Genomic DNA, 22,704 nt, shown 5'->3' with positions numbered 1-22,704 from the left:
ACTTCTAGCTGTGTTGCCTCACACAACTAATGTTTACCTCTTTAAGCCTCAGATCTTAAGCACATATAAGTAAGGTTTTCATGATTATTATGAGGATTAACTGAGAAATTGCATTAAAAAAATACTGAAGCATAGTGCCTACTACTTAGTATAATCATTCGATGTTAGCTATTGTAATAGATGCACAGTAGAAGTTACAGGGAGGAACATGTTCATTTCCGTGAGATACTTTCACTGTTTTCCCGGAAGTAATCTAGCTAGGTCTACTGTCTTTGTTCTCTGATATCTTTATGGAAATGAGCTTTCAAATATTCTCAAACTATTAAAAATTTAATATTTTAATAGTATTAATGTAATAGACAATGTATGTCACATATAACGTATAAATACACGATATATTGTGTGTAATATTAATTCTAATCCTCTAAAACTGTTTGAAGGAAAGATACGGGAAAAAATGGCAGTTCTGAAGGACCTTACAAGGTTCCCGTTAACTTTAAAGAAACCGATAATCCTAAAGAAAATGAAAATCCTAAGAAAAGTAAACAGGAAGTGGGAAGAAATAAGAAGGAGGCAGAGGAGAGTGGTAAGTGGGGCTTAGACAAAAACAGACATTGGGCTCCTTTCTGCCCTTTGGCTATTTGTTCCCATTGTCAAAGGAAAAACCAGAAGGCAGTGGGCCATCAGTGAGGCTTCTGAGAGCAGCCTGTAGATGTAAAGTTACAGTATTTACAAAGCAGTAAAGAGGGGGAAATGCTTTTGCTCTTAAAAGGTAAATTCAAGGTTTGTTAAACAGCACGTGCCAAACTAGATCTTGTTGACATATAAAAAGATACATAAACAACATGATTTGGAGAATGAATTTAAACAGGTCTATCATGATGATCTATGCTTGTGTTCTAGATTTTTAAGCAATATCTTACAAATTGTGAAATAGAACCATTGTAGATACAGACAATAATAGTCTTGTCTCTCTGGAATAGCATTTGATTTAAATGAGGATCAACTCTAGCAGAATTTTAAACATAAGAGTTTTATAAGCAAAAAACATAGCAACTTTTTCAAGTGACCGTATTTACTTAGCTTAGAAAGTGAGGCATTATTCATGATTCCTACCTTTTGCTCACATCTGTTTTATTTCTTGTCTGCGATTTTCCTGTGGTTTTATACAAAGCCTATTTTCATTTTTGTTGTTAAATTTTATTTATATCTGTTGTGAAGGGGTGATTAGGAAACAAGGTTGCTGTCGTCAGACAGACAGACACACACACACACACACACACACACACACACACACACCAGAAGTAGTTAATGCATCTGAAACTCTTAGCCAAACCATCAAATAGTTTTTTGGGGACAACCAATCTTATTTGTTAAAAAGATTCGGTAATCACAACTCAAAAACAGATAGTACTATCAAAAGTGTCTGACAGTAAGACCATATGCTGTTAGAAAATTTGGCTGTGACAGCTAAACATTGTTCTGATCCAGGATATAACAATAAAAAACAAAAATAAATTTCCTCCCACTAACTAGTCTAGAATAAACATCTCCCACTATAATGTGTCACCTGAGCAAAGGATCGTGGCTTTTAATGTTTATCTTAGGGTTTTAAAGCTGACGAAGAGATACGCTGGAAAATTTATGGTGGGCCCAGCAGAGAGATTTATTCATTAAATATGTCCAAAATTGACTGAACGTTTAATGTGCGATGCATATGTTAGGAAGTAAGGAAAGACAAGAGTACCAAATAATCCTGCTTTTTTGGCGTCTCAAAATACTAGAAAAGCGTAAACATGTGCACAGATTCCTAAAATCCCTGCTTAGCTGAGGGGTCATTACTAGCAGGGATGAGACCATGAGCCTCTTGGGGGTCTTCAGGGGCTGGGGAAGAACTTCAAAACTTCAGAATAAGCTGTATGGAAAATGAAGTTCCTGCTACATCTCCTGAAATTCTAGGAGTAGCCGATTATGGAATCACAATGGACACCTCCCAAAAGTAACAGATATCAAGCAGTCACATTTTCTGGGGGCTTTTTTAGGCATCAGAAGAACTAAGGTGCCACCCTGGCACATGGAGTATTCGAATTGCCAAGTTGTGGTCCTACTGAATAAAACATAAAATGTGCTGTAGGTGACCCTCTGAATTTTCTACAAAAAATTATCCAGTGCCCAAACAATGCCTTCCATACATTTACTCCAATATATTACACGGATGGTCAAGTAGTAATATAGTTAGGGCATCACTAATATTTCTTTGAATTTTGCCTGGTAAATTGAGGCAGTGCCCAATTTTCACACGGTTACGGATAATTTACAAATATTGTAAATTATTAGCTAAAAGGAGAGTGGGCATACAAGAAAAGCAACAAAATCCAAATATCAAAGCTAGCCAGGAATGTTTTAAAAATAGTGAAATATACTCAAGTCTGCTAAGCACTAAGAAAGCAGCAAATGATGTTGAATCCTCAGGAAATACCAATCCAAATGCTTAGAACCAAGTCAGTGGGTTAGTGCATTTTCATATTTCTGTGTGAGATGACGCTTTTGTGTGATACCCTTGTGTTATGAATGACACCACTGAGATACTGGCACGTATAAGCACAGTCATGGAAGTCGATAGCTGCAATGCTATCGTCCCTTTCTGGGACATTGCTGAAGGATAGTGGTGAAGGAAATCCTCTCAGTGGGCAGAAGTTAAGAGCAATTCACCTGGTTGCTCATTTTGCTTGGAAGGAGAACTGGACAGACATGGGACTCTATGCCCACTCATGGGAGGGCAGCTAATGATTTGGCAGGATGGTCAAGCAATTGTAAGCAGAAGGAACATGATTTAAAAATGGGTGACAAGAAAGTCTGGGGAAGAGTAATATGGATAAACTTCCCTGCATAGTCAAAAAATGTGAAGATATTTGCGTGCCATGTGAGTAATTTCCAAAGGGTGATCTCAGGAGAGGAGGATTTTAATAATCAAGTGGATAATATGACTCATTTTGTGGATATCAGTCAGCCTCTTTCCCAGTCACCCTGTCGTCAAAGGGCTAGTGAACTGAATAGCCATGGTGGCAAAAATGGAGGTTATACATGGGCTCAGCAACACGGACTTCCATTCACCAAGGCCAACCTAACCACAGCCATGGCTAAGTGCATAGTCTGTTAGTAGCAGAGACCAATCCGGAAACTCTGATGTCACACCATTCCCCAGGGTGATCAGCCAACCATCTGGCAGGTAGATTACATCCAACCCCCCCATCATGGAACGGGCAGACTCTTGTTACTCTGGATACCGACTTGCCCTTCCTGTATGCAATGCTTCTCCCCACACAATCATCTGTGGACTCACAGAATGCCTCATCCACCATCAGGGTATTCCATGCAACACTGCTTCTGATCAAGGAACTAGCTTTATAGCAAACGAAGTATGCCACTGGGCCCCATGTTCAGGGAATTGACTGGTCTTAACCGTATTCCCTAATAACCTGAGGCAACTGGCTTGACAGAATAGTAGAATGGCCTTTTGAAGATGCAGTTACAGTGCCAGCTAGATGGCAATACTTTGCAGGGCTGGGGCAAGGTTTTCCAGGAGACTATATATGCTCTGAATCAGCATCCAGTATATGGTGCTGCTTCTCCCATAGCTGGGGTTCACAGGTTCCGAAATCAAGGAGTAGAATTGGTGGTGGTGCCACTCCCTGTTTGCCCTAGTGACCTACAAGCAACATTTTTGCGTCCTGTCTTCCCAACTTGATGCCTTGCTGGCCTAAAACCTTGGTTCCGAAGGGAAGAATGCTTCCACTGGAAGACACAACAACGATATCATTGAACTGGAAGTTAAGACTGCCATTCAGCTTCCTTGGGCTCTTTGTGCCCCGAAATCAACAGGCAAAGAAGGGAGGGACTATGCTGGCTGGGATGACTGGTCCTGACGACCAAGGAGAAATTCGACTGCTACTCCACAGTGGAGGTAAGGAAGAGTCTGTCTAGAATATAGGCGATCCCTCAGGGAGTCTCTTAGTATGACCGGGCCTTGTGATTAAAGTCAGTGGAAAACGACAACAACCCAATCCAGACAGGACAACTAATGGCCCAGACAACACCACTACTCCCCTGTTGGGGAGAAAGGTTTGCGTCACCCTATTAGGTAAAGCACCGTGACCAGTTGAGGTGCTTCCTGAAAACAAATAGGTAGTGGCATAAAATAGTTATAAATACCAGCCGTGACTACGCGACCAGTTACAGAAACAAGGACTATGACTGCCATGAGTATTCCTTCTTTATTTGTTATGAATATGCTTGTGTTTCTGTACGTGTGTATCAATCTCTTCGTTTTCTTCCCTCTCTTGTCTCCTTGTCCTGTAACATAAGATGTGGTGACTGTATACTCACGGTAGTTAATAATTGTGAACTTTACATTCATAGTATTTACATTATAGGATACGAAGAAGAATAAACATCCCACAAAGACTTTACATCTTCTGGGGGAAAAGTTAGTAGGTTTTCAGCTCTATGCAGGATAGTTGCATCGTGTTAGGTCGCAGCATTGACCTTATTATTGTCTTTATATGGAGATTAAACACAAATTAATAAGATGCACGTGGCTGCCAAATTCACAAGAGGTGGACTTGTGATAGTTAATTTTATGTATCAGCTTAGCTGGACCACAGTGCTTAGATACTTGGTGAAACATTATCTCAGATGTTTCAAGACAGTATTTATTGTATGAGATTAACATTTAAATCACATTGAGTGAGGCAGATTGTCCTCCGTGGTATGGGTGAGCTTTAACCAAACAGGTGAACAGTTGAATAGTGAATAGTCTTAACAGAACAAAAAAACTGACCTCCCTTGAGCAAGAAGGAATTCTACCGGCAGATGGCCTTCAGACTTTAGCCGCAACATTAGTTCTCTCCTGGGTCTGCAGCCTGCCCCCCACCCTATAGATTTTGAATTTCACAGCCTCCACAGTCACATGAGCCAGTTTTTTAAAAATAAACTCTCTCCCTCTCCTCTCTCTCTTTCTTTCTCTCTCTGTATACACACACACACGTAGACACATATATGTAAATATGCATACACAGAGATACGAAAATACAATTACCTACCAACTTGGTACTTGTGCATGTGCCTCGCCACTCTGACAACCCAACGGTCATTCTGCCGTGGCTGCAGAACTACACGCTAGGCACCTTCATCGAGGCCTTACCGTTGCATAGAGAAGGATATTTAAATTTTTTTTTTCTTAATGTTTTTATTTATTTTTGAGACAGAGAGAGACAGAGCATGAGCAGGGAAGGGGCAGAGAGAGAGGGAGACACAGAATCAGAAGCAGGCTCCAGGCTCCGAGCCATCAGCACAGAGCCCGATGCAGGGCTCAAACTCATAGACTGTGAGATCATGACCTGAGCCGAAGTCGGACGCTCAACCGACTGAGCCACCCAGGAGCCCCTGAGAAGGATATTTTAAAAGAAAATAAAGTAGGGGCACCTGGGGGCTCAGTAGGTTAAGTGTCTGCCTCCTGACTTCAGCTCAGGTCATGATCTCGTGGTCTTGAGACGGAGCCCTGTGTCGGGCTCTGCACTGAGCGTGGAGCCTGCTTGGGATTCCCTTTCCCTCTCTCTCTGCCCCTCTCCTGCTCATGTACACACACACTCTCTCTTTCTCAAAATAAATACACATTAAAAAAAATAAAAGAAAAGAAAGTAGAAGTGTTTTGTAATAAATGTTCATTCAGGCTTTCTGGCAATATGAAGGTTATGAAAGACCTTTGTGATTACAAGATAGAAAGCCCTCCGTGAGGTGGCCAGGTTATCCTGTGTGTCCTCAGGCTGGATGAGAGGTTCTGAAGCTCTTGGGGAATGTCGGTTGAATGATAGAAGTCGAAGATGCTATGACAGCATTCTTTCCTATAAACCAAATTCATATGGTGTCATTAATGAAGAGAGTGTTCCCTCCCTTTATTCCTACGTATCTACAAATACAGGTTGACATCTTGCTACCAACATCTACTGAGGATACATCTACTTTTACAGATTCTGTAGGACAATCACAGAATGCTGGGAAGAGACTGGAGAGCACTAGGCTCTCTCTGTGTCTGAGCTGTGCTACTCTGGGAAAGTTAGCTTGCCATTTCTTTAACCTCTGAACAAAGGGGAGTTCTCCTTAGTTAACGGCCAATGTCTCATGAGTATGATCAGTCTGCACCTGCAAAACCTGGGAGGTTCATGAAAGGAATAGGCCAGAGGGCCTTCACCCAAAAGCAGAAGCAAAGAATCATGGGGCCTAATGGATTCTCATTTTAAAATTCTATTTTAATAGATGGCAAAGAATTAGGGGACAAAGGAGAATTTAGGGAGCAAGTTTAAAAGGAGAGAGAAGAGAGGATACATTTTTCTGACTCATTGGAAGATTATCTGTGGTCCTTGGAATAAGAAGCAACACTGGCATTTTACCAAGATGGACAGATGAAAGCCTTAGATGGCCCCCCTCCCAATGGTAAGAGTCTCTGCACTTGACAAAGTGTCCATTGAATGTGGTCTGTAAAAAAGAGTATCTACTTCAGTTTTCTTGAAAAATGGTTATTCACTATGATTGTTTAATGACCTCCTTGGACTAAAAGAACAGCCTTGATTTCAAAATCTTCCTTGTACATCATTTATAAAATTTAGTGCCTTGGTTTTCTGAAGGAATTGAGTAGCATAATATGTAATATATAATAAAATACCTAAATTCAAGGGTTTTCTTTTTTGTTTGGTTTGATTTTGTCTTGCTTTTTATAGTGAAGTGTGAAGGGATTGCTAAGAAAACGTACCCTTGATTATGAGATGAAGGGAGGAAAACCATAATTTATTGAGAAACAATTATGTACCCAGCAATATATAAGGGGTATATTATTAAGTCGTTTCATTTATTAAGCACTTCCTTTAGGCCACACACTCTTCCGGGCATCAGGGATACTATGAAGAATAAAACAAATATCATCCCTGTCTTACAGAGGCTACTTTCTAGTGCAAGGAGATAACGAACCCAAGAAAAATGTCAGATAATAAAACTAATATGCAGATCATTGAAATAGGGTGAGTGGCAAAGGATGGCCAGCTGGGTGGTTTAGGTCCATTGTGTAAATGATGTTTACTCTAAGATCCGAATGGCAAGAAGAATCCAGCCATGTGAGCACCAGGAGGAAATCATCCCAGGTGGAGAGCGTGGCATAGACAAAGTCCCAAAGGCAGACACAAGACTGGCTTTGTAAAAGGAACAGAGCCAAGATGGCGTCAGCCTGGAGAACGAAAGAGAGTGGGAAGAGGGAGCTGGAGAAGGGCCTGATTAAAGAATGTTAGGTAGGCAAGAAACATCAATCTCACTCATGTGGTCTAATCTTCAAAGCACTCAACAGTCCAGAGAGACACTTGAGATGTAAATAACTAAGCCACAAAATCCTTGACTAAAGGCTACCATGAGGGGCAGAAGGGAAGGGCTCCAAAGGAGTAGTCGGGCGCTATTATAGGAGGTGGTTCTGGGCATCCAGAAGTTCCTTTCAGATTTATCTTTTCCCAGATATCACAGCACCGCACAATATTACAGCTACAAGAGGGCTTCCAGCTCATCCCTCACTCGAAAAAGTGGGTATTCTAAATGGTTACACCTGCCCAAGGCTGTCTCTTAATGGCATAGCTGGGTCTTAGAAAAAGTAGAAATATCTGTAAGCTTATCTTTGCTTTTGGGAAGCTATTCAATTCAGCTAAAGAAATGTGGACCATGCCCTCCTTGAGTGTGGCAACGCTGTCCACCTTGGATATCTTTGTTAGATCTAGGACTCAGCACACTGCCTGGCACAAAAGCAGTGCCCCATAGAGGTCTGAAGGACTAAACATAATAGGCCACACACAGGCCTTTGGAGTTTTCTCTTCTTTCCCTGAGGACAGGTGGAACGACCCAGGGAAAGCATCTTCTGTGTTGACTAGCCTTGTAGGACCTGCTTTCAATGACACCACCCTCTCAATAGGCCCAAACATACATTCTATTGTTTTCCATCCACCCTGAGCAACTAAAAACTCCTCTGGGTTAGCTTTTGGCTTACTCTCTGCTCTTTCGATTTAAACTTTAGCCTTTGTTTGATAAACAAGTGTTTATTCGGTTATCAGGGCATCTAGTTCCTTGATCCAACCCATTCTGGAGCATTGTCCATGGGGAGACCAAGAGAGGAGGGAGAAGTCTGAAGAACTAAATGGATCATCTTTTCAGGCCCTTGGTGGAATTGCCATCGCATGGGCCTGTCCTTGGCCCAGCAGATTAAGTGGCTCGTATTCTTCATGTGCTTTAAGCACAGTACATAACCATAGTTGTCGTGATTTGTGGGAGCCATTTGAGTCGTATGATATGTTCTGTTTCTAGTTGTGACATGAGTAGGGTAGGGGTAAGGAACACAGATGTGTCCTATTTTCCATGTGAGATTCCAACTTACTAAATTCTCTATTTCAGTTATTTTTTTTTTGCAATTTATTCAAGTTTTAGTATCCCCATTATACAGATTTTCAAGGTTAAGAGAATACCTTGTCTAAGGCGTCACAGGTAATGAGCCTCAGCTGTAGTGGATTAACGTGTACCACAGGGAGCCCCACCTTCAGCATGTTACTGACACTTCAGAGCCTGTTGAGGAAGGTGACATAAATGTTTATGCAGCTTACATTCAGGGTTGAAATCAAAAGGAAGTTCACTTGGGGCGCCTGGGTGGCTCAGTCTGTTAAGTGTCCTACCTGGGCTGAGATCATGACCTCACGGTTCGAGCCCTGCGTGGGGCTCTGAGCTGGGATCCTGCTTTGGATTCTCTCTCTCTCTCTCTCTCTCTCTCAAAAATAAACATTAAAAAAAAAGTTAAAAGAAAAAGAAGCTCAATAAACTGCTTTACATTAAAATTATGCCAATCAACCTTCCGCCAACCATCCTGCTCCTGGTTTTCCCATGTTGGTTACTGTTACATTAATGTTATTTTGTTACTGCAATTTGTAGGCAAGTTTCACTGGAAACAATCCTTGATGGGGGGAGTTTCTGTTGTTTCTTCCTAGATTAATTATAGGGTCAGAAATGGGAGAGATTTGGGGAGACATTCATACTGAGCAAATTGAAGCTTTCAGGTTTCACTGAAGTTTGGCAAAAGATGTCTGCCAGAAATCCAGTCTCCTTATTTGTTCTTGGCATTTATAGAGGAGGGGGGTGAAAGATTGCCCATTATCCGGTCTTCATGTAGGTCACAACCTTAATATGTGTGCCCCAAGAAGGATTCAGCCTGCAAGGAAATTTCAAGCCCTGTGCTGCCTGAATGCCAGGCTGGGCTGTGAGATTTGAGAGGGAGAGTAAGTGCAGGTGTGGACTCCCCATGGATAGAGCCAAGGAAGGAGGTCTGAAGGTCAAAGCTCTCTGGCTTTCCTTGCCTCAATATCTGGCATTTTATCATTACATTTATCATTTCTTAATTCTCTGGCTGAAAATTATTTTTTTAATGTTTATTTATTTTGAGAAAGAGAGAGAGAGAGAATGAGAGCGAGTGGGGGAGGGGTAGAGAGAGAGGGTGAGAGGGAATTCCAAGTAGTTTCCATGCTGTCAGCACAGAGTCCAATGCGGGACTTGATCTCACGAACCGTGAGATCGTGATCTGAGCTGAGACCAAGAGCCAGACGACCAGGGCAACCTGAGTTACCCAGGTGCTCTGATAGTTGTTCTTTTTTTTTTTTTTTTAATTTTTTTTAAGTTTGTTTATTTATTTTTGAGAGAGAGAGACAGACAGTGGGCGGGGGAAGGGCAGGGACAGAGGGAAAGAGAGAATCCCAGGCAGGCTCCGCACTGTCAGCATGGAGCCCACTATGGGACTCTAACTCACAAACCATGACATCATGACCCGAGCCAAATCCTGGCGTCAGAAGCTTGCCAACTGAGCCACCCAGGCAGCCTGCGCCCCAATAGTCATTTTTTATTTTTATTTATTGCTCATTCGATCATACTATAGCAGACATTTACAGCATCCCAAAGATGGGGATACGGTGAGTTTTCAGCCTGTCATAGACCCTTTGGCTAGATTGTCATTCCTACCGTGTCAAGAGCGACCACCGGCTTCCTTTCTTTGATTTGTCTCCTGACCGAAGTAAAAAATTCACTACAAAACCATGCCCCCCATCCTCCCACCAACTTAATTGTTAGGCAGATGGGTCTAGAACATTGGAGTCATTTACTGTCTCTGAAAGATTGCCAATCCCCGTGTTAGATTACACCTATGCTTGTCTAATTGTTCATACATCTTCCAACTACATAAATCTCCCATTCCAGTCTCCAATGCTCCCTTACATGTTTGTGCGTGCAAATTTGTTCATTTTTAATGAGCTAGGGGTACTTAAAAAAAAGCAAGTATCCTTTGAAGGATTAAGAGTTGAGTTATGAATCATGTGTTGGTTTGAATGAACTTTCCAAAACACATCGGAATATGTCTCTCTAAAAGTCTTGGTGGAATAATTTTCCTTGTGGCTTTGAATCCCTTCTCAGTCTGGCTCAATCTACCTTCGTGGGGAACTTCCCACCCGGCCCTCCCCATGTGAGCTCATGTTCATCACTGTACCTCCTGCGTCTAGCGGTGTCTGAAGCAGAGTTCTAGAAGAATCTGTTGATCAGGACCAAGGAGCTCCAGCTGTATCTAGAGCTATACTAGACACAAAGATACCTATGCAGGCTAATGCTTGGCAGTCCTTTAAATGAATGCATTTTTAAGACATTATTAATTCCGTGTATATCAGGGTTGGAGAGGGGGAGGCAGAGAAAGGGAGAGACAGATTTGTGCCTCTGGAATCTTTATCTCCCTTGAAAGTGCTATTTTTCCACTGCAGCAGCAACAGCAGCTGTCTACACTGTGCTTGTGTGTCAGGTCTGAATATGGACCATATTTCCACAGCGTTCCAGAGGTGCTAAATAGCACCTGAGAGTTAGTCACTCGTGCTATTTCTTCTGCCTAGCATGACTTTCCTCTCTTGTTCCCAGCTGAATCTTCCAGGATCAGCCCAAACATGATTTCTTTGTGGCGACTTCCCTCGACATGCACATGGGTGCTGCTGCTCCCCGGTAGAACAGTCCTCTCTCCGCTCTCCTGTGGTACACTGTCCCAACCTCTGTTTTAACACTTATCATGGGGTAACACTCCTCCTGGTGCCTCATCATTCACACGTATGCTCCCCACTGAAAATGACAGCTTCTATGCATCAGATAACTGGATTACTCGTATGTGTGTCCCTTGATCTTAACATTTATACTTACTTAATAAATCCTTATTAAATGCTTGCATGTACAAATGGAAGGTTGGGGGAAGAAGGGAGCAAGGGAGGCAGGGAGGGAAGGAGGGCGAAAGCCAGGGAGCTGGAGAAGGAGAATCAGGTCAATACCTCCTGCGGGCGATTAGCTGAGAGCAGGGCTTTGAGGCAGTTGGCATTAGGGGGAAGGAGGGCAGAAGGCAATATTCCAGGGTTTTCAGGACCACAGCGTGTGCCAGTGCTGTGTGTGGGAAGTGGAGAGGCCCAGCAGTTCACTCCAGTGAGAGAGAGAAGGGTTACAGGAAGGAGATACATTTGGTTCCAAACGCAAGTTTTGATACTTCACAAGTTTGCCTATCTCCGGCTCAACTCCGAAGGAAAGCAACCAAAATTGCTTAATCCTTAATAACTTAAAAGTGCTGTTAGAGAAAACAACCTAAAGCCTCCCTACTAGACAGCTACGTGTATATTAGTTAGCGAAACCCTATTTCAAGGTTCTTAGAGTGTGTAGTCTTGTTTATTCAAAACCGCTGTCTTGGGGCGCCTGGGTGGCTCAGTCTGTTAAGCGTCCGACTTCGGCTCAGGTCATGATCTCGCGGTGCATGAGTTCGAGCCCCGCGTCGGGCTCTGTGCTGACGGCTCAGAGCCTGGAGCCTGTTTCACATTCTGTGTCTCCCTCTCTCTCTGACCCTCCCCCGTTCATGTTCTCTCTCTGTCTCAAAAATAAATAAACGTTAAAAAAAATTAAAAAAAACAAACAAACAAAACTGCTGTCTTGGAAAAGAACTAAGCCCTGCATAAATAAAGGATGTAGTTTTGTGGGTTTTAACAACACTGAACACTATTATTCTAAGTACTGTGTTCTTCTCTTAGTCATCTATTCGATCACATTCTCATCTTCTTTATGCATTTCACTTTTGACAATTATGAATACAGAACATAATAATCACTATAGAACCTGTGATCTATAGACATTTAACCACTACTAATTACTTACCTATAATAGCCATTATGAATAAACTCATTTTTTATCATTTTCTGTTTGACGAATACTGTAAAGAAAAAACAAAAAGCATGCGCTCGGTGATGATCTTTAGCAGAAACTGATTGACTTAGTTGCTCTCTGGAGTAATAATTATGGTTTTGGGTGTTTCCGTGTAATTACATTGGTGATGCTCCAGGAAAAGGATTCTATGAGGATCAATGAATAAATCAATACGTATGGGAACCTAAACTGTGCACAAGATTGTTCTAGAATATTTAGCACTTTGGACAATGCAAAACAATTGTATTGCCCTATTATCGTGGAAGGTATTGTATCTAAGGAATGAAAAGACTGTACATCTAGCGGAGACATTTAAGAAGCAGCCCAGGAGGGGCTATAACTAGGTCCTTGTAAAAATATTTTCAAAATATTTACTTCACTATGTAGAGAAATATCAGGAATTTCCTTCCTGAACCCTCAAATTAAATGAAAAGGGTCATATCTTAGCAAAGCCTTCAGGTTTTAGTATTTACAGCCCCTCACGAAGGAAAATTAAAGTAGAACTAAAATGATTTTTCTGAAGCATGAAAATACACATGCACTGGAAAATGATTTGTTTCAGTGCAAACTTTACATCTGGGTGAATCATTTCCATTTGAGTGTTTTGATTGCAGTTTCCCCACTATGAGGCGTAAATGAGATTACTGGCTTGGGGGAGTGGGAAGGTAATTAGCCTATCTCCTATCAAGCCTTCTATATTTTCTGTGACTGCACAAGGTGTTACAGAGAAACTCTCTGGAACTGATTAAACCTCAGGAGAAGTGGGGGGAAATCATGCACTCCAGAGCGGTTCTCGCAGAGAACGCGATCGCCCTCTGGGTTGCATTTACAAGCTGAATTTGGTGACTCAACTCTGGCCACTTCGCCACCAGGGAGTAAGAGGAAAAGGGCCGGATTCCTCCCGGTAGGAAGACTACCGGGACCAAAGAAAGAGGCTGGCGACGGGAAGGAAGAACAGACGAAGCGTTTGAATAGCGACCACAGGGCAACCCTAAAGCCAGTGCATAGTTAACAGGCGCGCGTCACGCACCGTTCCCTCGTCTACCTCCCCCCCCCCCCCCCCCCCCCCCACCGCATACCCCATCCACCCGCCGCTGTGTGTCACCTTCCTGTTCGGAAGTCTTCGTAGGTTGCTGGGACAGAACAGGGGGCGCCTGCTCCACCCTTCAGGTATCCGGTTGGAAGAAAAGCCAGTCTCAACAACTTGATTCTCTACGTTAAATGATAAGTTTAGCAGACCGTCCGTCTCCAAGCGCCGAACATTAGGGTAGGGGGAGGAAGGAGAACATCAGACGTCCTTTTTCTGCTCCAACCACAAATCATATGGTTGTGCCTCTTCTCTCTTCCACTTAGAGCCCTCTAACTTGAATTCCACGTTCTTCTTGGAATGCATGTGGCAGAGCTTCTTTGAAAAAAAAAAAAAAAAATGATCCCCGTGCATGTGTTTTGAATCTTTTTTTTTTTTTTCTGGACTGATTTGTGATGATCATCAGTCCAGTTACATTTCTTGTGTGTCTTGCTGGGGGTGTAATAAACTCAGGACGCTGATGACTGTAATTTTCTGAGTGATGTTGCAATGGAGAGAATAAACGGCCCAGTGTTGAACTTTGCAGCTTGCTCCCTTCCTGTATGTAAATTGCCTTTATATAAAGTGGGGTGCATAACAGAGCAGGACAGCTGCCTCTGACTCCTGCTCCCTATCATCTCAGCTTCCAGCCTTATCAGGCACAAAGCAGGGAGACTATTCCAACCATAACTGAGCTCTACCTTCAGCTTCCAGAAAGTAATCCCCAACGTTCACATCCTAGGCAACCTGAAGAATGAAAGAGGAAGCTATAAAATCCCCTTTGAAAGGTTGGTGTGATTTTATTGCTATAATTTGGAGGGAATGGAGAAAACGAAGACGCTTTAGAGGATCTGAGATTACTTGGCCTACAGAAGGCGTGGGGTTGGAGTCGCAGGGGAGGGTCTCTGATAAAAGTTTACTCAACTCCGTGCTTTAAGAACAAACACGCAGAAATCTTGGTACAGGTCGGTGTTTCCGGACAATCTGTGCCAAATTTGCTGTCTTCAAGGGGGAGGGAATGGTGTGGGAGCAGGCTAGTTGGAGTGGAACCCGACGCGGGGGGCACTGGCAGTAACAAAGTCATATTCTATGAAGGATCCATGGAAAAGGAAGCAGTAATGGGCCACTTAAACTGTGAATTGGAGTTTCCTAAACCTTGCTTTAGATTGGAGCATCAATTTCAGGCATCTCAGGCATTGAGAAGTGTTTTAAAGAGTGGGTCCCAGGCAAAGTTTCCCAGCCAGTCTCTGGCAGAGAGAATGTGTGTTCCCTTCCCAGTTTGGGGCTGTTGCCACTGAGCAAACCAAGCAGCAGCTGAGGCTACAGGTCATATTAGGGCAAATGAGGTGCTTGTGCCTGCAAAACAAATCCCTGCCCGGGACGAAAGAAAAAAAACCGCTTCACAGGCTATTCTTGGTTTGACAGCTGGTATTTCGGAGTGTGTCAGACCCAGTATGTAACTCAAAAATGGCAGGGCCCTTGGCAGTGAGGGGTCACGGCAGGGCAGCCGCGGCCAGCACCAGCAAGTGCCAGGTACCCGGCCCTACAAACCTTAGTTCCCTGCAGCCGCCTCCCGCTCCCGGCCCAGTCGCTGTGCTCTCGGCTTCCCCGCCAGCGCTGGCCCGCGTCCCCGCGCCGGCGGTCGGGCTGCAGCAGCGCCCAGGCATCTCCCAGCGGCGGGGTTACTGGAAGGCACCGCGCCGCTGCTCTGCAAGGCCTTCCCCTCTCTCCACTGCTCTCTGGAGAGCGGACACCCGGCTAATCTTTCACGCGTCCACGAGTCCCCGTTTACCTGGGACTCGAGAGAAAGAGCAAGGTGGTTAAACTGTAAGAAGACTCCCGGGTCAGCGCTGAAATAAACCGGAGGAGGGGTAGGGAAGACGAGGACAGACTAAGGGTGTTTAAGACGATGTAATGCGACCTAGCGGAGTTTTCAGGTGGGAGAGCGGGACAGGGAATCCGGGAGTCGCCGATGCCCGGGGTCACGCCAGGTCGGCGCCTTGCGCGGAGCCACCGCTCCCCTAACGTGCCACTACCTCACGTGTTCATGGCGTGGCGGAGATTAAAGATGCAAGAAAAATTACATGCGGAACGGACAGAATGTTCTCAAAGATTAGAGGAGGAAAAAAAAGTGAAATGCAGATTGTACTTTTTTTTTCCCTTTAGTGCAGAGACGAATTTTATTTCCGCCCCCTCCCCTACACATTCCTGACCTCTCCCTCCCCCTTCCCTCTTTCTTTCCTTCCTTCCTCCGCTTCCAAGTTCTGGGATTTTGCAGCCTTGCTTGGCTTTGGCCAAAAGCACAAAAAAGGCGTTTTCGGAAGCGGCTCGGCCGTGCACAAGGGCCATTTGTTTGTTTTGGGTCTCGGGGCAGGAAATCTTGCCCAGCCTGAGTCACGGCGGCTCCTTCAAGGAAACGTCAGTGTTCTCCTGTCGCCCTCGCCCGCTGCGCGCCGGCCGCCGCTGCCCATGGGGGAGATGCAGGGCGCGCTGGCCAGGGCCCGTCTCGAGTCCCTGCTTCGGCCCCGCCACAAAAAGAGGGCCGAGGCGCAGAAACGCAGCGAGTCCTTCCTGCTGACCGGCCTGGGTAAGCGCCGCGGCCGCCACGCGGGGACCGTCCCGCTCCGCCGCTAGTCGCTCGGCTCGGGCGAGAGGGGCCGGGGGTGGGTGCTCGTCCTCAGGGTGGAGGGACCGAGGCCGGCCGAGGGGGCGGCGGGAGCGGGGGACGCGCCGGGCGCCCCGGCCCCACGGCGACCCCGCAGATCAGGGCGCGCGGGGCCTCCCTCGGCACAGAGACACCTCGGGCGGGTTGTGCGCGGCCGCCGGCCGGGGGCTGCTAGGCTGCCGGCGGGGGGGGGGGGGGGGGGGGGGGAACGGCCGGCTTCGGGACCCGGAGGGGATCGCCAGTGAGGGTGTGACAAACCAGAGCGGGCACAGAGCCACCGGCTCGCCGCGCGCCGGGCGGAAAGCGCCCCAGTGCCGCGACTCTGATTTCCCAGCCGGGTGGAATAAATGAGAAGGGTGGAAAATTACCCCGGGCTCTCCCTGCCCCCGCCCCCTCCGCCTGCGGTTTCCCTCTGTCCCGCGGGGTCGCTGAAAGAGGCAGATAACAGCCCGGCGGCCGGGCCTCCCGGGCAGTCCCCGCGCCCCCCGCCCCCGCCGGGAGGGCTTGCCCTCCCGCCCGGGACCGAACCGCTCGCCACCGCCAGCCACACGGCGGTCGGGTGGGCCGCGCGGCCGCCGGGGGCGGGGCCGGGGGCGGGACTAGGGCGGGGCCGGGCGGCGCCGCTTCCTCATTGTGGCGTGAGCCCCTCCCCGCGGCGGCTCGGGGCTTATAAAGTCGGCGGCGCCGCGCGCGCCCAGTGTTGGCTGAGCTGGTGTCTCCTCTGTAACGTCTCGCGTGCTCTCTCTGCGGAGATGACGGTGAAAACCGAGGCTGCTAGGGGCACCCTCACTTACTCCAGAATGAGGGGAATGGTAGCAATTCTCATCGGTGAGTGTAGGAATTATACGGGACTTCTAGGATGTGCGAAGTGGAAACTTTTTTAAGGTCACGCATCAAATAAATCAGTGTGTGTGGCGTCGGCCGTTGCGAAGCCATCTAGACGTTTATTTATTTCTCCTTTAATTCACAGCTTTCATGAAACAGAGGAGGATGGGCCTGAACGACTTTATTCAGAAGATTGCCAATAACTCCTACGCATGCAAACAGTAAGTTTGGGGGAGGACTGGGGGAAATAAAAAATAAGTAGTCTAGCTTGTTTATCAGCAGTGAAGACACACTCTCGTCGGGGTGTCGATCAGGAAGCCGAAGACTTCCCCGAGGGTGGGATCCCTTTTCTCTCTCCAATTCCAGTTTAGAACATTTTAAATATTAAAACTAATTTGCTGATTTGGCCTGGAAGAGAGAGCTGCAAGGTGAAAATTTTCCTGTTTGCCTAATTCACCCCGTTTCCATGAAAAACAGCCCTCATCGCTGTATTTGAAGTGGGCTTATTATTTTCTTTGGCTATTATTTTCTTTAACTGAGTCATTTATTTGGGTGGTTTTAAGTTTAAACACTCGGACCTGTCCGGGAAAAGTCGAGCCCGAACCTTAACTACTGGTGTCGGTGTGCCCCCTTGCGACGAGTCTAGGAGGTTCTCAGTTGTTCCTTTCTCTGCAGCCCTGAAGTTCAGTCCATTTTGAAAATCTCCCAACCTCAGGAGCCTGAGCTTATGAATGCCAACCCTTCTCCTCCAGTAAGTATTCTCTATTTGTGATGCTTCTGTGGAGGCATCTTGTAAATGAGTCAGTTAGTATTCCTACCGTGATGGATTAAAATAGCATTTTCTAGAAATTAGTCTCAAGGCAGGAATGCCTCAGTTAATGGCATAACAAGTGACATAAGCACTTAAGTATTGAGTCAGTGCAGTATTTTAAAAGGCATGTTGCATAAAATTTTTATCTGGTTACAACATTACTGTGTACCATTTGCACACTCCCATATGAAATATTACTGTGTACGGATGAAAAGTAGTTTTGATTGTGTTTAGGATGTATGGTGATTGTTGTCTTCCTTTGAGGCAAGGCTATTAAAAGAAAACATTTTCTTTTCCAGCCAAGTCCCTCTCAGCAAATCAACCTTGGCCCGTCATCCAATCCTCATGCTAAACCATCTGACTTTCACTTCTTGAAAGTGATTGGCAAAGGCAGTTTTGGAAAGGTAATTTCAGATCTGAAGACCTCATTTTTGATAGTCTTTCATGCATTCGTCTGACATTCTCAGTGGATGCGGGCAGCAAAATGACTTTTTGAATTGAAATTTCAGGTTCTTCTAGCAAGACACAAAGCAGAAGAAGCATTCTATGCAGTCAAAGTTTTACAGAAGAAAGCGATTCTGAAAAAGAAGGAGGTATGAAATGTGATGGATTGCAGTTGGGAGATAGACATTCACTGGGTGGTTTTACCTTAGAATTTTGGTACCACGTTGAAATTTGCCACTAAATCCTAATTGTCCTTTTTCTAGGAAAAGCATATTATGTCGGAACGGAATGTTCTACTGAAGAATGTAAAACACCCTTTCCTGGTGGGCCTTCACTTCTCTTTCCAGACCGCTGACAAATTGTACTTTGTCCTCGACTATATTAATGGTGGAGAGGTGAGCGGCGGGAACGGGAACTAACCTTTGGGTGTCTGTGCATCGCATTCTTGTTTCCAGTTTGAGAGGAGAGGTTTTAAATGACATTTAGGGGGGAAAAGTTACCAGAATTAGCATTTCCTTTAACCTGAGAGTTTCATATAGTTAAGAGACTATTTAGGGCCGCTTCCTGCAATTGTTCTCTTTAGCTATATATGTCAAGTCTAATGAAATGCATTGTTACCAAGCCTTGGCAACCCAGCTGACCTTGTCCCGTCTCCTGCAGTTGTTTTACCATCTTCAGAGGGAACGTTGCTTCCTGGAACCACGGGCTCGTTTCTACGCTGCTGAAATAGCCAGTGCCTTGGGTTACCTGCACTCTCTGAACATCGTTTATAGGTGAGCTGCAGAGCCCTCAAGGTTACCTTCCTGGGTACAAAGAAGACATAGCCCTAGCCTTTGACGGAGCCTTAAAATAATTTGTATTTACGTACAGCTTGGTCACCTAAAACCGGATACCCCAGCATGTGAGCCGCCTTGACTCCGTGCCACGAGGGAACCGGCCAGCTAGGATTGTGCCTAATCCAGAATAGATTAGCAGAACAAGGACTCCCTTTTTGTATTCACTGTACACCCTCAGTGAATTGAAAATGCTTCTAATACCCCAAGCTATTATTTTCCCAGAGGATTTCTTATGAAGTGAAATTAACTTACACAACTACTTTTTTTTTTTTTCCTTGCAGAGACTTAAAACCAGAGAATATTTTGCTGGATTCACAGGGACACATTGTCCTTACTGACTTTGGGCTCTGCAAGGAGAACATCGAACACAATGGCACAACATCCACCTTCTGTGGCACGCCCGAGGTAAGAGCGCTCTTGATTGGGGGACTGGTCTGTGCCCCTCCTTCCAGGGGGAGGCAAGTGCAATAATACTTAAACTACCAGAAGAGTAGATCATTCTCAGAGATTTCTCAGTCCCGTTCAGCGCAAGTAAAACACATTTGCTGTTTGATGCAGCATGGGAAATCCCAAGGCCTCATGTTGCTTTCATTAAGACAAGCTGTTTGCAAAAGCCATGGCCTAAAAGGTTTTCAGTTCCCAAGTAGGATAATCTGCTGGGTGCCCAACAGCTTCCTAAACATCAGTACAGCTAACTGGCCCGTCAGCCTCTTTACCAGGAAGTAACGTAAAGGCATGTGTCCTGCGGGTGGACCCAGGGTCTCTCGGCCCTCTCAAAGTGCATGCCTGGTCTTGGGATTCCTGGTTTCGCGGACTCCTGAACACTGTTGTCCTGCTTTGTGTTTCAGTATCTTGCACCTGAGGTGCTTCATAAGCAGCCTTACGACAGGACCGTGGACTGGTGGTGCCTGGGGGCCGTCTTATATGAGATGCTGTATGGCCTGGTGAGTAGCACGTTGAGAGTCATGGACTATGGCCCTGGCTTGATAATGCTCCCCAGAACGTAGTCCTCTTGAAACCCAGACTTACCTGGGCACACAAGTCCCATCTGGTCATTGTGTCTTGCCCTTTATGAATAACCTTATCAGATGCTGATAAGAGAAGCCAAATGGTTATTTTATAGGTGTTTTAGAGCAAGCTCTTAGTGATTTTTTTTTTTTTTTTTTTTTTTTTTTTTTTTTTTTGGTAAACTCGCATTTTCCAGATATGACCACACTTAACCTGCGTGAGGAAAAATGTGGCTTATTAATGTCTCCTCTCTGATGAGGACTGCGAAACAGACAGTGAAAAATCCAGGGCAGAAAAACCCCATTAAGGGAAGGGCTTTGTCGAATCTAGCGTACCACACTGCATTTCTCTCTTGGTAATGTCTGCTGTACCAGACCCCCGATTAAGCGCTGATTTCCCCTGTTCTTTCAGCCTCCTTTTTATAGCCGAAACACAGCTGAGATGTACGACAACATTCTGAACAAGCCCCTCCAGCTGAAGCCCAACATTACCAATTCTGCCAGACACCTTCTGGAGGGCCTCCTGCAGAAGGACAGGACCAAGAGGCTGGGCGCCCAGGACGACTTTGTGAGTGCCTTCTCCCTGTTCTGGGCGGGCTGGGAAGCGCCCTAGACCTCATTGCCCTTCTCGAATTCCACCTGTCTAACTTAACCTCCTGTTTCTTCTCGACAGATGGAGATTAAGAATCACGTCTTCTTCTCCCTAATTAACTGGGACGATCTCATTAACAAGAAGATTACTCCCCCTTTTAACCCAAATGTGGTGAGTGTCTCTTTCTGCCAAGTATAGGAGGGCCCAAAGGGCATTTCTTTAAGTCAGAGGCTGTGGTGGTGGAGGGGAGGGCCCTCAAGGAACAACTTGGCGGGTCCTTTATTCACAAACCACAACCTTCCCTAGGTGAAAAGTGGAATTTTTGTCCCAGCCAAGCTAACATCACTTCTCACCACAGCTCCCAATTCAAGTACCAAAAGCTAAAAAGCGAGCACCCTCCGCCTTATTTAAACTTTGTGTGGCCTTTGGCTTCTGTGCTTGAAACGGATGGCTGTTACGGGAGTTTCCATAGAGTGCCCTGAAGAGTCGAGCTCCGGGATTTAAAGCCCAAATGAGGATTTCCCTGCCCTGTACCCACCGTGAATTCTTGACGCTGAGTGTTTTGTTTTGTTTTGTTTTGTTTTCCTGCCACAGAGTGGACCTAGTGACCTGAGGCACTTTGATCCAGAATTTACCGAAGAGCCGGTCCCCAGCTCCATTGGCAGGTCCCCTGACAGCATCCTGCTCACAGCCAGCGTCAAGGAAGCGGCCGAGGCCTTCCTAGGCTTTTCCTACGCACCCCCTGTGGACTCTTTCCTCTGAACGGTCCCAGGGTTGGTCGTGAAAGATTCGTGTGTGTGTGTGTGTGTGTGTGTGTGTGTGTGTGTGTGTGTGTGTTAAGTGTTCTAGTTAGCCTTCTGGCGGGGCCGCCAGCTTACGGGACGTCTTAAAAGAGAATTTGCACATCTCTGGAAGCTTGCACGTCTTGGCAATCTCATTGCACACTGTTCGCCGGAAGCTTTTCGAAGAGCACATCCTCCTCTCAGTGAGCTCATGAGGTTTTCATTTTTATTCTTCCTTCCAACATGGTGCTATCTCTGCAGTGAGCGTTTGCGTGCCGCCGTAGACAGAGGCAGTGGTCTTATTAGGACGATGCAGCTCTAAGGAGGGTTTTCTGAGGGTCTGTCTGGGCCGTGATGTCGAATCTGATGAAATGTGCCTTTTCTGATGAGATCGTGTTAGCTCCAAAGCTTTTCCTGTTGCAGAGTGTTTCAGTTCTTTTTTTTTTTTTCCCCCCTCCCCTTGTGGATTTACTGTGTGAACAGTGGTATGAACGTGGTGTGCTTGATCACAGATGGATTTCGTTATAAGCATCAATGTGACACTTGCAGGATACTACAATGTGGGACATTGTTTGTTTCTTCCATATTTGGAAGATAAATTTATGTGTAGACCGTTTTTTTCTTCTGTAAGATACAGCTAATAACTAAAATTTATTGAAAATGGTCTTGCAATGACTTGTATCCAGATGCTTAAAGAAAGCATTGCTGCTACAAATATTTCTATTTTTAGAAAGGGTTTTTATGGACCAATGCCCCAGTTGTCGGTCAAAGCCTGGTATTTTCATTGTTTAAAATGTCACCTGTAAAATGGGCATTATTTATGTTCCTCCTTTTTTTTTTTTTTTGCATTCCTGATAACTGTATGTATTGTATAAAGACAGTCTGTACATTGGGTTATAACACTAGTATATTTAAACTTACAGGCTTATTTGTAATGTAAACCACCATTTTAATGTACTGTAATTAACATGGTTATAATATGTACAATTCTTCCCCCCTCCCCACCACACAACTTTTTTTGTGTGCGATAAACCAACTTTGGTTTGCAATAAAACCTTGAAAAATATTTACATAAATTGTGTCACGTGTGTTATTTCTGTATATCTTGGTTGCCGGGGGAGGGTAAGCAATAATGGATCCATTTAAAATTGTAAAACCTGGGAAATGTTCCTGTAACTTCCAGCTCGGTGGTTTGCTTCCAAGAGCGTCAGGTTCAGACTCCAGGGGGCTACAGAGTGGTCTTACGATGTCAGTCGTTCATAAACCCATCCAAATAAATCCTTTTCCATAGACAAATGCATTTCACAAGGAAACCACGAAGCAATGTTCCCTGTATTTATTGCCTA

The 22,704-nt window shown here is 45.2% G+C and overlaps 1 protein-coding gene and 1 long non-coding RNA gene across 7 annotated transcripts in view; one reads left to right on the top strand and one right to left on the bottom strand.

Moving 5' to 3' along the window:
* SGK1 (serum/glucocorticoid regulated kinase 1) overlaps positions 1–22,434 on the top strand; it is a 113,005-nt gene extending 90,571 nt beyond the window's left edge. The window contains exons 1-12 of one of the 4 annotated variants that reach the window (XM_060616719.3): positions 14,022–14,184; positions 17,032–17,107; positions 17,562–17,637; positions 17,997–18,101; positions 18,207–18,290; positions 18,405–18,536; positions 18,802–18,914; positions 19,259–19,382; positions 19,826–19,921; positions 20,397–20,552; positions 20,658–20,747; positions 21,171–22,434. In XM_060616719.3, coding sequence (XP_060472702.3) covers positions 14,151–14,184; positions 17,032–17,107; positions 17,562–17,637; positions 17,997–18,101; positions 18,207–18,290; positions 18,405–18,536; positions 18,802–18,914; positions 19,259–19,382; positions 19,826–19,921; positions 20,397–20,552; positions 20,658–20,747; positions 21,171–21,338 — 1,254 coding nt within the window. In that variant the 5' untranslated portion in view covers positions 14,022–14,150 and the 3' untranslated portion in view covers positions 21,339–22,434. Of the gene's footprint in view, positions 1–14,021; positions 14,185–14,213; positions 15,984–16,737; positions 16,890–17,031; positions 17,108–17,561; positions 17,638–17,996; positions 18,102–18,206; positions 18,291–18,404; positions 18,537–18,801; positions 18,915–19,258; positions 19,383–19,825; positions 19,922–20,396; positions 20,553–20,657; positions 20,748–21,170 lie in introns of those variants that run through there. The other 3 variants (XM_078447340.2, XM_078447341.2, XM_060616718.3) reach the window with 3 other exon arrangements.
* On the bottom strand, positions 176–13,902 carry LOC132667658 (uncharacterized). 3 transcript variants are annotated; one of them, XR_009605287.3, is made up of 3 exons: positions 12,283–13,902; positions 8,550–8,646; positions 176–5,903 (listed from the first exon to the last, which is right to left on the bottom strand). It is a non-coding gene; the product is annotated as an uncharacterized LOC132667658 (long non-coding RNA). The 3 variants fall into 3 exon arrangements; XR_013555773.2 differs by having other exon boundaries at positions 176–8,646; positions 12,283–12,337; positions 13,436–13,902; XR_013555772.2 differs by having other exon boundaries at positions 176–8,646.
* Positions 22,435–22,704: the final 270 nt, after the last annotated feature.

The sequence above is a fragment of the Panthera onca genome, chromosome B2, assembly GCF_046562875.1.
Source record: "Panthera onca isolate mPanOnc1 chromosome B2, mPanOnc1 haplotype 2, whole genome shotgun sequence".
NCBI lineage: Eukaryota > Metazoa > Chordata > Mammalia > Carnivora > Felidae > Panthera > Panthera onca.
This window is presented reverse-complemented; position numbering and strand designations above follow the sequence as displayed.